General features: G+C 43.5%; 2 protein-coding genes across 3 annotated transcripts in view; one reads left to right on the top strand and one right to left on the bottom strand.

The window, feature by feature from the left end:
- The window catches only part of LOC130369167 (mitochondrial inner membrane protease ATP23 homolog), a 100,801-nt gene that overhangs the window by 17,834 nt on the left and 67,689 nt on the right, over positions 1-15,278 (bottom strand). Inside the window, exon 3 of the mRNA XM_056574020.1 lies at positions 13,139-13,301. The gene's annotated coding sequence lies outside the window, so the exon portion shown is untranslated. The remainder of the gene's footprint in view (positions 1-13,138; positions 13,302-15,278) is intronic.
- The window catches only part of RPAP3 (RNA polymerase II associated protein 3), a 62,611-nt gene that overhangs the window by 5,538 nt on the left and 41,795 nt on the right, over positions 1-15,278 (top strand). For both annotated transcript variants that reach the window (XM_056574011.1, XM_056574012.1), the window contains exons 4-9: positions 3,542-3,667; positions 5,518-5,645; positions 5,737-5,858; positions 7,557-7,627; positions 9,219-9,365; positions 13,411-13,538. In XM_056574011.1, the coding sequence (XP_056429986.1) occupies positions 3,542-3,667; positions 5,518-5,645; positions 5,737-5,858; positions 7,557-7,627; positions 9,219-9,365; positions 13,411-13,538 (722 nt within the window). The remainder of the gene's footprint in view (positions 1-3,541; positions 3,668-5,517; positions 5,646-5,736; positions 5,859-7,556; positions 7,628-9,218; positions 9,366-13,410; positions 13,539-15,278) is intronic.

Here is a 15,278-nt window from a genome sequence, read left to right as displayed (position 1 = left end):
AATGGGAAAAGTATGTTCTCACCTAACTTCTGTACGGCTGGAAATATTTCAATACCTGGTACACATATTACGGGGCGGGACAGGAGGCCGGGACAGGAGGACCGGGATATGACTACAATATATGAGGACGGGATATGAATTCAAAAGCTTCCTCCTTTGTTTATTTTCCTCCCTAACAAGGATTAGGAAGGAAAAACCGGGCAACGCCGGGTACTCAGCTAGTTCTCAATAAAATGAGGTATAATAAATAAAATACAAAAACCCTTTCACTCCACCTCAACCCCCAATTATATTGGATTATATTGGATTTTTAATCCGTTGACTCATGCTCTAGTAGACTTAGTGTGGGATACCCCATTTAAGTGGCCACTATGCTATATTTCTCTTTGCAGGGACTGTAATTGCAGACACAGCTTCTTTAGCCCCCAGATCACCATGGACCAAAGACGCTGGGCCTGCAGTGATCCGCTAATCTCAATACATTGACTTCATTTTAAAAAAAGGGGTTGCTCTGGTCAGACAACTCATTTTTAAGGAGTTTTATTACCATAGATATTTATTACCTATCCACAGGATACCGGATAAATCTGATCACTGACTGCTGGTAACGCCTTTTGTTAGGCTGGGTTCACATCACGTTTTTCCCCATACGGGAGTGCATACGGCAGGGGGGAGCTAAAAACTTGCGCTCCCGTATCCCTGCGTATGTGGTCCCGTATGTAATTCATTTCAATGAGCCGACCGGAGTAAACTGGTCAGCTTATTTTTCCCTGTATGCAGTTTTCTACCGGACCTAAAACCATGGTTGACTACGGTTTTAGGTATGGTAGAAAACCGCATACGGGGAAAAATGAGCCGACTGGTTCACTCTGGTCGGCTCATTGAAATGAATTACATACAGGACCGCATGTTTTTAGCTCCCCCCTGCCGTATGCACTCCCTTATGGGGAAAAAAACGTTATGTGAACCCAGCCTTATTGAGCATGGAACTCTGAAAGGAAAGGCAACGCTCAGACTTGAGCATCGCTCAATGCATTGTCTACGGGAGTGCAGAAGAAAGCTGAACACTGTACCTGGCTTACTTCAGTTCCCAATAGACAATGAATGAACACCACTGGGGGCATAACTAGTAAATATGGGGGATGGTAGTAAAGCCCCTTTATTGTACTGAAATGACTTATTTCTGTTATTTTGGTGAATGGCTGTCTGGAATCATGGGGGTTGTAGTTTAGCAACAGCAGGAGGTTCCCTGTTTGGAAATGCTGGTTTATGGGCATTTTCCCTAAGGGAGGGCTCTGTAAAGGTACTAACCAATTTTATGTGTTTTTTTATTTAACTTTTTTACTTATAATTTCAGATCCGTGTATGAATAGTACTTCAGATTTGGTAGACTACGTCGATGACCAGCTTTTAAATTTTTTTTTATATTAATTAAATGGTTAACGAGGGCTTGTGGGGGAGTGTTTTTTGGAATAAGTTTTTAAAAAGTGTGTTTTTTTTTCTATTTACTTTACAGGCTTAGTAGTGGAAGCTTTCTTAGACGGAAACCATTACTAAGCCGGGGCTTAGCGTTAGCCCCAAAAACAGCTAGCACTAACCCCCAATTACTACCCCGATACCCACCACCACAGGGGTGCCAGGAAGAGCCGGTACCAACAGGCCTGAGGCATCAAAAATGGTGCTCCTGGGCCTAGGTGGTAACAGGCTGGTGTTATTTAGGCTGGGGAGGGCCAGTAACAATGGTCCTCGCCTACCTTGTTAACTTCAGGCTGTTGCTGCTAGGTTGTTATCTGGCTGAGAATGAAAATATGGGGAACCCCCACACATATTTTACATATATAATAATAACAAAAAAAAAGCATAGGGTTCCCCGTATTTTTATTCTCAGCCAAATACCAACCAAGCAGTAACATCCTGACGTTAGCAGGGTGGGCAAGGACCATTGTTACTGGCCCTCCCTAGCCTAAATAAGGCCAGCCTATTACCACATAGGCCCAGGAGCGCCATTTTTGACTCTCCCAACTTATTGGTACCAGCTCTTCCTGGCACCCCTGTGGCGGTGGGTATTGGGGTAATAATTGGGGGGTTAGCGCCGGCTGTTTTTGTGGCTAACGCTAAGCTCGGCTTAATAAAGGACTCTACCACTACTAAGCCTGTAAAGTAAAGAAAAAAAAAAACACTTTTAAAAACTTTTATTCCTAAAAACACTCCTCCACAAGCCCTCGTTAACCATGTTATTAATAAAAAACAAAACAAAAAAAAAGCTGGTCATCGAGGTAGTCCACCGATTCTGAAGAAGTCCTCTGCATACATGGATCTGATATGAGAAGAAAAAAAACACGGAAAATTGGTTAGTACATTTATGGTGCCCTCGCTTAGGGAAAATGCCCATAAACCAGCATTTCCAAACAGGGAGCCTCCAGCTGTTGCTAAACCACAACTCCCATCATTTCCAGACAGCCTTTGGTTTCTAAACTACAACGCTCATCATGGGAGTTGTAGTTTAGCAACAGCTGGAGGCACCCCATTCCTAAACTACAACTCCCGTCATGGGAGTTGTAGTTTGGCAACAGCTGGAGGCACCAACCGCTCACCAGCCAACCGCCCACACCTACAACCCGCCTGCTAGTTGTTGCAAGACTACAACTCCCAGCATGCCCTCACAGTGAGGACATGCTGGGAATAGTAGTCGCAATGGCTAGCGGGCCGGTGGTAGTTGCGGGCGGGTGGCTGGGTTGCGGAGCCAGCTGGCTCCCAGGAATATGAAATTACTGTAATTTCAAATTTCTCGGGTGGTGCCGTAATTGGCCGAGACCAAGCGGTCAATCCTGGCACCGCCTAGGAAATATGAAATTACAGTATAGTTTAGTATTTCTGGGATGAGCTCTGCTGCTCCGGACCCTCATCTCTGACCCGACATCCCCCCCCCCCCCCCCCATGCTCATGTCTCCGGCCATGCTCTCTTCCCCCCTCCGCTCTTGCTACCTGAGCTGCTACAACTCCCAGTTTTCAGTGAGGACATGCTGGGAGTTGTAGTTGCAACGGCCAATGGCTGGAAGTTGCGGGCGGGAGAGTGGCCGAGGAGTGGAGCCGGCCGTCTCCCAGATATTTGAAACTACACTGTCATTTTAATATTTCCAGGCCTGGGCTGTGATTGGCTGGTTGATCTCGGCCAATCACAGGTCAGGACAGGAAATATGAAATTACACTGTTGTTTCATATTTCTGGGAGCCTGCTGGCTCTGCTGCCCCGGCCGCTCATCTGTCCCCCGCCACTCATCTGTCCCCCGCCGTCGCTGATAATCTCTTTGCTGCCGCCGCCGCCCATCTTTCCACCTGCACTGCTCATCTCTCCCCCCCGCTGCCGCCATCTCTTCCCCCGCTGCCGCTCATCTCTTCCCCACCAACGCCGCTCATCTCTTCCCCCCCCGCTGCTCATCTCCACCTCCCCACCCCCGCCGCTTTTTCTTAGACTTTTGTAAGCCAAAAAAAGGCTCTAAATACCTTGTTAAATGTACCCCCCATATGTTTATATGGTTTAGGATAAAGCTTTACAAGAGCTTGATAAAGAGGACAACACGAATGAATCAATGTCTGCGGAGTCTGATTCTGGGGATGAAGATGGCATCATAGTTAACACAGAAAAGGCATTGGCAGAAAAAGAAAAGGTATACTTTGCAATTTAATTAGTTTACTTTGACCTAGAAGTGCATTTGCATGCTTCACAATTATTCTATTCAGTTAGGGCCTATTCACCCTACCAAATTTCCATGAAGAACTCTGCAGCAGACTCCCTAAGAGATCTTTTCTTGCTAAAATTCTGCACGAAAATTCAGTAGTGTGAACTGGCACTTAAACATTAGTGCAGTACCTAATCTTTATTTATTGAGGTTTCCTTTTGCTGTAATATTGCTAAATATATCTACTTTTATATATTAAATGAAGAAACTCACAATCCTCAAATTTCAAAATATGTACAGAAATGGTCGTGATGTGGATTATGGATTTTAACTTTTTCTCCATGTTTTTAAGTCAAAGCCGTGTGTATTTAGTTGTGGACATGGGCATAGATGCCATGTCAAAATTTGGTATGTTTGTTGGCTTTGCCAAAATGCCCTAAGACACTGAGACTACTGCTCTGTTCCTTGCCCATACTTTAGAATCAAGTTCATGTTGTTAAGTTAATTTGCTATTTCCAAGGAGATCAGTGTTTAGGGTGTGCACTACTACTCTCTGTATAATGGGAAGTATAGGTGATCAGTATTGTTAGGAGTACAATTCCTTCAAAAGAGTTTTTTTGTAATCCATTTTATATAGGGGTATGAATCGCCAAGAATTTGGTGATACGATTCGAATCGCGATACCAGTGTGGCGATTCGATATATCGCGATACCGTCTAGGTGACGATACATCACGATATATCCCGATACATCACCCACCAGGGAGCATTCATAGATCCCAATAGACGCTGCTGTCAGCTTTGACAGCGGCGATCTAGTAGTCCAACGCGCACTTTTCTCATTTTATCCTGTCCGGGCTGCAAAATAAAAGAAAACGCACTTTCTCTTACCTGCCAACGATCCCCCGGAGCTCCGGTACAGGTGTTCGGTCCCCGGGCTGTATTCTTCTTACTTCCTGTTAGCCCGGCACGTCACACGGAGCTTCAGCCTATCACCAGCCGCAGCGATGTCCCGCCTTGGCCAGTGATAGGCTGAAGCTCCGTGTGACGTGCCGGGCTAACAGGAAGTAAGAAGAATACAGCCCGGGGACCAAACACCTGAACCGGAGTGTACCGGAGCTCCGGGGGCTCGTTGGCAGGTAAGAGAAAGTGCGTTTTCTTTTAATTTGCAGCCCGGACGGGATAAAATGAGAAAAGTGCGCACCGGAGTACTCCTTTAATAGCCAGCCGCATGCTGGCTATTAGCAGCGGCCCCCGGCTACCGAGAACAGCTGGGGGCTGCAGAGTATGGAGCGGGCACGAGTCCGCAGCCCGCTCCATACACAATGCAGAGCACCGTATGCTGGATACTAGCGGCGGTGATGCATCAGCGGCCCCCGGCTACTGAAATCAGCCGGGGGTCGCAGAGTACGGAGCGGGCAGGAGTCAGAGCCCGCTCCATACACCCAGAGCGCCGCCGTGTCAGATCCGGCCTGCCCCACTCGACAAATGTGGAACTTGCATCTCCTGATGCCCGGGACATGCTGTTCCGGGCGTCAGGAGATACAAATTCCACATCCCTAAAAGAATCGATTCAAAAATATTTTGAATCGATTCAGTATCGCCAAATGAAAAAATCGCGATAATCGCGCAAATCGATTTTTTTCTTACATCCCTAATTTTATAGTATTGTACTCGGGCGAATTAAAGGTGTTGTTTATTTGCATAGAAAAATATTTTGTGTCCTTTAACTCAGGATTTTACTAGAATTTTATCTTGGCCAGTTTACTGCTGGAGTGTTGATGCCTTGGTATCTACAGAAAGTTAATATCTTATATAAATTATTTATTTTTACTTCAGGGAAATAATAATTTTAAAGCCGGGAAGTATGATGACGCTATACAGTGCTACACAAGAGGCATGAATGCCGATCCATATAATGCAGTCTTGCCTACAAATCGAGCTTCAGCTTTTTTTAGGTTAAAGAAGTAAGTGTTTTGTCCTGGCGGTATTTTTCCTGGATAAACTTTCTTTATGAATTTACAAGGCTGAAAACCTTTTATGTCCATATTGTTACAGATATGCTGTTGCTGAATCAGACTGCAATCTGGCTATTGCTTTAAACCACAATTACTGGAAAGCATATGCACGCAGAGGAGCCTGTCGTGTGGCATTGAAGAATTTCCAAGGAGCAAAAGAAGGTTCTTATAAAGCTGTTCTTATAGTCTCACATAAAAGAAGTGAAATATCACAGTACACATAGGTTTCTTAGCCATCATCCGCTTCTGTTAGCGGAACAGTGTATTCTTAATTGTATCAAGTGTCATTTGAACCTTTTACATAGTGACACAACTTTCATAAAACTTTGTAGTATTCTTTTTCACTGAAGCCACAATTCTCTGATCCTTCTTGGAGCCCCCTTCTGGGTCCACTGGTCAACGCTATGTTGATGGATAGCTGATTGAGAGCTTGTACTGAGCCCAAAAAACACATCATACTAAAATGCATGACAATTAAAAATCTACATTTCCGTAAGAAGTGGAGTTTCTGCATGTGCTTGTGAGGCAGCCCCAGGAAGAGATCCTACCTTTCTTATTCGCTAACACACTATCCTTTTCTGTCAATCTGTGAAAGCGCAGCTGTCACATCAAATGACCCTATAAAACTGTGCGCACTATGTAAAAGCTGTTTACTTGTGTAAGCCTTTTAATAGCTTATTCCTTGACTGAAAAAAATAATAATAATCACAATCGGGAACAGTCTGAGAGGTGTGACTGTCCGTCTACATCATTGCTTAGCACACTGTGTGATTGACGCACAGATCCCCCGCACGGAGTATGCGAGCAATGGCAGCGAGTGCCCTCCGACACATCTTGCGTGGCACATTATACTGAGCTAATGCACTTGAGAGGTAGACCTGTGTGTCAATCGCACAGTGGGCTAAGCAGTGATGAAGGCAGAGAGAGGCATTGGGACATTGTGGACCCCGAGCCACACCTCTCTGACTGTTCCTGAATGGGGAAAAGTCAGTTTTATCAAGGTAAAGCCACAGAATAAGGAGCCAAATTTATGGTTGCATTACACATGTAGACAGCTTTTACTTAGTGTGCACATTGCTATAGGGTCATTTCATGTGACAGTGCACTTTCAAATATCCCTCTTTTTTTAACTTTATTTATTTATTTTGTTACTGGCCTTGCATGCTTACAGTCAGCAAGCCTGTCATTTTTAAAGCTTAGACAGGTATTTATTACCTTTTTATTTATTAGACTTCTTAATGCCATATCGGCTTGGTCATGAAGTTGGATATTCGGATATTCTTATTGTTCAGGACACTGGGAAGGACATGTGAAAACAATTCTTGAAAGAATAGACCTACCTACTTGTATTTAGAAGTGTTTTTTATTTTATTTATTTTTTATCTTTCAAGGAGAAATAGAGATGCATTTCAAAACACTTGGAATAAATTTCTTATCGAAAAGTTTTCTACTATTTAGGCTATATTCAGATGGTGGAATTTCAGTGAAATTTTCCGTACGGACATTCCACCTACACCGGAGCGCCAGCGAAACATGCCGGCGCTAGGACTGCTCTGAAATGCGCCGTCTCCTAGACGACAGTGCATTTTCATGCGGACTCCGCAGAAAAAATAGATCCCATTGATATCATATACTGCGGAATTTCGCATTGGAATTCTGCACGGAGATTCTTCAGTATATGATATCAATGAGATTCTGTCACGTGGATACCCTTAGAGATGCGCCTTTGGGAGCTGTCCAGCATTAACCACACTGATATATAGCTGGCTTTTAAAAAGTTTGTCTAAAAATGTGCAATGAAAAATGACATTTAAGGGATACTGTTATTTTATTCATGAAGTTGTTCTGTTTTCTGCACAGATTATGAAAAGGTCTTGGAATTAGAGCCGAACAATTTTGAAGCCACCAATGAGCTAAAGAAAATAGCCCTGGTAATTGTTTTTCCTATCCTCAATCAATTTTAGTTTTGGTTTGCTTTTAGTGTAATATATTTAGTTTCCTTGTGCAATATATCGGGACTACTTGCTCCTTATGATCTCAGGGATGCACCGAAATTTCGTCCTCCGAAAATTATCGGACAAAAATGCCCCTTTCAGCATTTTTGATGGATGCGTTTTTGTGGCAAAAATTTTGGGGGACATGGCACAAATGATACAGGGTATTTAGCCCATCAGAATGCACCTGTACGTCCTGAGTCCCGCCCCACTTCTTCCCTTCCCTTTACGATGTCTCCGCCCACTCTACTATCATCTATGCACCCAAACATCCCCAACCCCGCCGGAGTGCGCTCACACTCCACACAGCGCTGCCTAAGTAGCAGCAGTGCAACACCGCCCCTCCTCCGACCCCCCCCCCCCAAAGACTGCTTACTCACCAGCAGGGTACAGTGCAGGGGCTGCCGGGCTAGCAAACGTGCGGGCCACGCACATCTGCAAGTCACATGACCCCTTCAGCAGGATTACCGTGGGGGACTACGAGCCTGTCTGTCCTTCATGAAGTGAGGAGTCTTCATCAGCCACAGTTACTGTCTGTCCTGGTAACTGTTTTTCATTTGTGTGTGACCTCCAGTATACAAAGGTACAAAGCACTAGAACAATTCCAGTGCTTTGTCCCCTTACATACTGGGGGTTGTAGTGCTTTGTCACTTTGCATATTGGAGTCTCTACTACAGATTCTAATATGCAATATGTAACCACCAGTATGTACACCATTATGTACACCAGATACAATGCATTACAAGCTCATAACCTCCAGCACAGAAGACAAAAAGGCTTGTAATGCATTGATTCTCTACATACTGGGAGTTGTAGTGCTTTGTCCCTTTGCATACTGGGAGTTATAGTGCATTGTTGCACTGCATAGTGGAGGTTGTAGTAAAAAGTAGTGAATAACATATTTTAAAAAGTTTTAAAAAAGTGAATAAGCCTGTCCCCCAATGAAAAAAATAAAAATTCCCATCTTTTCCTATTTAAAAAAAAAAAGTGTAAAAAAATGTAAATAAAACATATTTGATATCGCCGAGTGCGTAAATGTCTAGTTCATTAAAACATTATGTTAATGATCTCGTACGGCGAATGGCGTAAACGTAGATGTTTTTTTAAAGTTCAAAAATATGGATTTTTATGAGAAAAAAATGTATAATATAAGTATAAAAAAAGCCCCCTGCCATAGACTTGCATTGAGGGGGGCGGAGCTTGACGTCACAGTGCTCCGGCCCTCTGATCGGCAGTAATCAGACCTGGAGTGAACATGCTCTGGGGACTGATTTTTAACCGGGTGCGGCGTGCAAGATCACGGGGGTCCCCAGCGGCTGGACCCCCGCCATCAGGCATCTTATCCCCTATCCTTTGGATAGGGAATAAGATGTCTAAGCGCCGGAGTACCCCTTTAAGTAATCGTGTGTCTACTAATAATGTCTATAATGTATTCTGTTTTTTTTTTTTTTTTTTTTTTTTTTTTTTTTTTAAGATGCCGCTTCCTAACCCCCTTTACTATAATTAACTATTTTTGTGTACATTTTAGGAACTGCCATCATCCTCAAGTACATCACAGGAAAAAGAAGGCTGTAGAGAAAACGTTCAGGAGAAAAGTTCAGAAGTAGCTGAAGAAGAGCAAGAACGAATAGAAGTCCAACAGCTGAAACAAAAAGCTATTGTACAGAAAGATTTGGTAAGTTTTTATTTCTGGTACCGTTAATATCTTAAAGAGTAGCTCCCACTATCCTTTAGTTTTTTTTTCTGTCCCTGCCTATTGCCCATCTATCCCTAACCCCCTCTCTGCCTTAAATTTTTTTTTTTACAATATTAAAAAAGGCCTTTTTGTCTGCCTGGTAGTGTGCTCACTGGGAGTTGTGGTGGTGAAACACCTGGAGGCACATTGTGTTGAAAACAATAAGAGAGGGGCTATCCTGTCTCTCCCCCCCCCCCCCCCCCCCTGTTGAAAACCCTGAAACCCCGCTCTCCCCAAGACCTGTCCTGAGGCAGCAGAAGAGGCGTGTAAGGCCAGGGAGCCAATGTGCTCTCAGCGCTCGCTCCCGCCTGTCTGATTGACAGGCTGGGAGCGAGCGCAGGCTGAATGAATTCGGACCCATTGCCTGGCCGGCATCAGTCCGAATTCAGGCATGACATCACGCCAGCCTGCAGCCGGCCACTAGGAGGGAGACCCCTAGTGGACGGTTTTCAAACGTAAATTACGACATATTAATAAAAAATAAAAAAATAACATATGTACTTTAACATATCAAAAAAAAAATATAATAAAGTTGATGACAGTGCCCATTTAAGTTACTTAAAATGTGATTTGTATCGTTCAAATGGCCTCTGAAACTTCAAGTGCAGGAAAAAAAGGGTTTCTTGTTACCTACCTGCTAAATTCTTTTCTATCCAGTTGATTTTGGGACACATGAGTAGGGATGTAAGAAAAAATCGATTCTCGCGATAATCGCGATTTTTTTCCATTTGCCGATACTGAATCGATTCAAAATATTTTTGAATCGATTCTTTTAGGGATGTGGAATTTTTATCTCCTGACGCCCGGAACAGCATGTTGTGGAGCATTTGTGGAGCCGGGCAGGCCGGATCTGACACGACGTCGCTCTGGGTGTATGGAGCGGGCTCCGACTCGTGCCCGCTCCGTACTATGCGACCCCCGGCTACTGAAATCAGTGGCTGGCTATTAAAGGAGTACTCCGGTGCACACTTTTCTCATGTTATCCTGTCCGGGCTGCAAAATAAAAGAAAACGCACTTTATCTTACCTGCCAACGAGCCCCCGGAGCTCCGGTACAGGTGTTCGGTCCCCGGGCTGTATTCTTCTTACTTCCGGTTAGCCCGGCACGTCACAGGGAGCTTCAGCCTATCACCGGCCGCAGCGATGTCCCGCCTCTGCTGGTGATAGGCTGAAGCTCTGTGTGACGTGCTGGGCTAACAGGAAGTAAGAAGAGTACAGCCCGGGGACCGAACACCTGTACCGGAGCTCCGGGGGCTCGTTGGCAGGTAAGATAAAGTGCGTTTTCTTTTATTTTGCAGCCCGGACAGGATGAAATGAGAAAAGTGAGCACCCGACTACTAGATCGCCGCTGTCAAAGCTGACAGCGGCGTCTATTGGGATCTATGAATGCTCCCAGGTGGGCGATGTATCGGGATATATCTCGACGTATCGTCACCTAGACGGTATCGCGATATATCAGGATATATCGAATCGCCACACTGGTATCGCGATTCGAATCGAATCGCCAAATTATTGGCGATTCACACCCCTACACATGAGTGTATATACTCTTTCTCTTCCGATTCCACCGCCTCCTCATAGACATGCATGCTTAGCTAGGGTAAGTTCTAAGGGTAAGTTCACACTTAGTGAACCCACTTAGTGAAATCTAATGAGTAAGAAGTTTAGTTGTGATGCATAGTATCGCTGTTAACCTCTGCAATCCATATTTATTTTATAAATAAATAATGAAATAAATTAAAAAGGATGGGGTCCCCCCTTTATTCCACAACAAGCCAAGAAATAAAACAAGCAGCAGCAGCCTGGTACTACCAGGGTGTGAATTGCCATTTATTTTGGCCCTTCCTAGTCTAATAATACTAGCCTTCTGCTGCCCCAGGCATAATTATTTGATGCTCTGGTCCTGATGGTACCAGTCTTCTTAGTACCCCTCTGGGGGAGGTTACTTAGGTAATAATGTGGGACTAGTGTTAGCTGTTTTCTGGCTCATATTATGTCCCAGTTTTTTTAGTGACTTACAAAAAAAAAAAACAAGACACTATTGAAGAAAACAAATAGCTTTTTCCTGCTATACTAGCGGCTGTGGCTGTGTGCATGTGGTTTTAAATTGCAGGAGGGATCTAGTATAAACAGTGGCTAATTCAAGTCTCTCCTGCAGTTTGCAACCGCATATGCTAGCCCTGGCAGCTAGCGCAGTGGGAAAGAGAAAAATACCCGGAAGGCTGTGTTCCTGTATTACGTAAAACAACATAATGCAGTGTGGGAAAACAGCTTTAACTCTCATCCCTCCCTCACCTGGCTGTGGCCTTTTTCAGCACTCTAGGTATCACCTAATGATCTCTAGTAAACACACAACACACATAGTGTAACTGAAGATGACATTTACGACATAGCCAGAAGCGGAAGGGGTAAGTGTTAATCCAGTCCCCATAGAAGAGCAGAACACCCATCATTCTGACTTCTGTTCTGCTCCTCTACAGTATGGAGCAATCTGTATAGTACTTAAATCTGCTGCTGTGCACTGCCACTTTTTTTTTGTTTGTGGGGGAGGAGGGGTTTGTGTTGTGTGTTTACAATTGCTAAAATGTAATAAAAAAATCTGATTTTAAAACTTCACTGTTTACTGTATAGCCTGCGGGGGTAAGTATCGTTGCTATATCCACTTAACTCCTTTCACTCTCTTGGCCAGGGAGAATGTTGGGGGACAGTTTTAGCTCTTCTTGCATAGCCTATACCTCTCCTGCAGACACAGAGCCTATCAATTTAGACTCAAGCTGAAAGAGCAACTAAAAGTGTAACTAATACAGAGGTGTATATAAAACATAAAGCAAAGCAAGAACAAGAATTAATCCAGTAACACCAGTACATGCCTAGGGCTAAACCAAAGAAATGATAACTGGTTAGGAGCTGTGTCCCCCAGTAAACCTACTAAAAGGGATTCTATTTTGTTTCTCATGTCATTGGAGGACACAGATTATTGTTGGATGCCTAAAAGTAGTCCCCAGGGTAGGGAAGAAAAATAACACCAAGGGAAGAAAACTTGCGACCAAGAGAGGAATCTGAAGATGAAAGTGTGCAGTATGTGTAAAATTTGGGAAAGATGTGGATAGAAGACCATGTAGCAGCTCTACACTTCTGAATTTTAGATTCCTGATTTCACATCACTCAAAAGGGCCCCATAAAGCCCAGGTATAGTGAGCCATAGTAGTATGTTACTGAGAGTGCCAAAAAGTGGGCAAAGCCCACAAATCGGGGCAAGGGACATTGGGCTACAAGCATAGTTTCCACATCAGTGGTGGAAAATATTTATCATTAGAGGGTTGTGAGATGACCCTTAAAAGAATTGTATTCTTCCAAGGTCAGAATATTTATAGCCTATCCTTTTCAAGTTGCATCAGACGAGGCTGCAATACAGTGCACATATAGGTTGAGATTTATCAAAACCTGTCCAGAGGAAAAGTTGCTGAGTTGCCGATAACAACCAATTGGATTGGTTTTATTTTCCAGAGAGCTTTTCAAAAATGAAAGAAGTGATCTGATTGGTTGCTATGGCCAACTCAGCAACTTTTTCTCTGAGCAGGTTTTGATAAATCTCCCTCATAGTGTCCAGGCTCACCTGTTCCCCTTTGTAGCTTGTAAAGGGCCCTTAATACCCTCTGAGAGTGGTTTCAAAGCCTCAGCTTAACAAAGTGGTTTTGCTAATTATGTGTTTACCTTAATGGTCACAGTCCATCCATTTTCTAATGGCTACCTTCAAGGGGATAATATTCAGTGTCACAAAGCCCCTATTCTCCAAAGCTGATTTCACAAGCAGGGCTGAGCGTTCAGGGTCTATTAATGCACTCTACACTGACACCATCTCCGTCCAGTATAGCACCTGATATATTTAAATGAGAGAATTGCATTATTAATGTACAGGTAAATTTGTGCAGCAAATATGTAATGTTATGATGATACATTCAACAAAATATGTTTTATTGGTACAGGGAAATGCTTACTTTAAAGAAGGAAAATATGAATTTGCCATTGAATGCTACACGCAAGGAATTGCAGCAGATGGCACAAACGCATTGTTACCAGCAAATCGAGCCATGGCCTACCTGAAAATTCAAAAGTAAGGATCATTCCCCAACTAAATGTCATCTACTCTTTACAACTAAATGTGATATACTATTTGAAATGCATCAAATGAGTAGTTTGGTATGATGTTGCCACTCCATTTAACTTTATAGGACTGAAGGATATAGCCAGGCACTGCACCTGGCTATCACAGTCAGTCCCATTGAGTTGAATAGAGTGACAGTGTGTATGCCTGACTATTACTTCATTCAAATGGGAGGCTGGGGACCCTCATTCTTGTGATTGGTGGTCCCAGCAACGAGGCCAGCAGTGATCATCAGGCTGTGGATTGGTGGTGATAAGTATTGTTTGTAGAAAAAGAAACCTTCAGTGCTTTGGAAGAGATTTACCAAAACATGTCTCAAGTTGCTAAGTTGCCCATAGCAACCAAGCAAATTGCTTTAATTTCTGAAAAGGCCTCTGAAAAATGTGATCTGATTGGTTGCTATGGGCAACTCATTAACTTTTCCTCTGGACAGGTTCAAATTCCTCTATGTGTGTCCAAATGCAAATAAGGACATGCAAGATGGTAATCAGTGGTGTGTGTGTTTAGAGTGGGGAGAGCGGCTGGTGTCCAGGTTCTTGGTGTCTAATCCTGACATACAGAGAAAATAGCCAACAACCATGTGAGCTCCTGGGCCCTACCTACTGGTGACATATCTTTTGCCTATTTTAAGATTTTCAGTTAGCTGGGAAATCATTTTTTTTCCTTTTAAAAGTCTTTGGATGAAAGGCATTCCCTGCTACTTAGCATTTCCTGCCTTTCCATCTACACATCTATCAATGGCCGGCCGAGGTGGATCACTGTTGGGGCCAGTGATAGGTTAAGTGGTCACTGCCTGTATGTTGGGATGAAACCAGTAGGCGCTGAACAGTGGCCAGCACCATCAGAACGGCATCTATGAACACTTTTACAATGGCTTCCTTTTAACTAAGAAATACAGATTAAATTAAAAAACTAAATGAGACTGATGGGTGGAAATTTACTTTAACCCCTTAAGGACGCAGCCCTTTTTCGCAATTCTGACCACTGTCGCTTTACGCATTAATAACTCTAAAACGCTTTTACAGAATATTCTGATTCTGAGATTGTTTTTTTCGTGACATATTCTACTTTATTTTGGTGGTAAATTTTTGTCGTTACTTGCATTACTTTGTATTATTACACTTTTAATTTAGCTCACTAGTCTGAATTCCTCTCAAAGGGAGGGGGAGTGGCCTCACTGTGCAGGTCTCCGCCCCCTCCCTCAGTATGCTGTCTACTCACATCTCCCCTAGCATTAGCAAAACTACAACTCCCAGCTTGTCCTCACTGACAGTAGCGGGACACAAGCTGACAGTGGGATAATTTTTCCTCCAGCTGTGAGCCCTGCACTAACAGCTGTCAATCAAGGAAGTGTGTCCATGACATAGGTGATGATGCATGGACACAGCAGGACTAGTATGTGTCCAAGCAGACAGGGGGAGGGCAGCAATTGTTTGACTGGCTTTTAGTTTTGCATGCCTTAAAACATATCAAAAGATTTTGTATCTGACAGTGCCCTCTTAAGGGAGAATGCTTTTCTGTTGAGGAAAAGTATGCAGTCTTTTTGCATCTGTTTGGTTTCCTTTTTTTTACATGCGAAACAGATCCAGATACTATATTGTGGGTGGAGCTTCTTGTTTAAAAAATCTTGTGATATGTTTATATAATGTCACCTATGGCTGGCCTTCATTATAATGTCTTACGAGCAAT

Source organism: Hyla sarda, chromosome 4 (genome assembly GCF_029499605.1).
Source record: "Hyla sarda isolate aHylSar1 chromosome 4, aHylSar1.hap1, whole genome shotgun sequence".
NCBI classification, from domain to species: Eukaryota; Metazoa; Chordata; class Amphibia; order Anura; family Hylidae; genus Hyla; species Hyla sarda.
The sequence above is the reverse complement of the archived record's forward strand: the minus strand, read 5'-3'. Positions and strand labels throughout refer to the sequence as shown.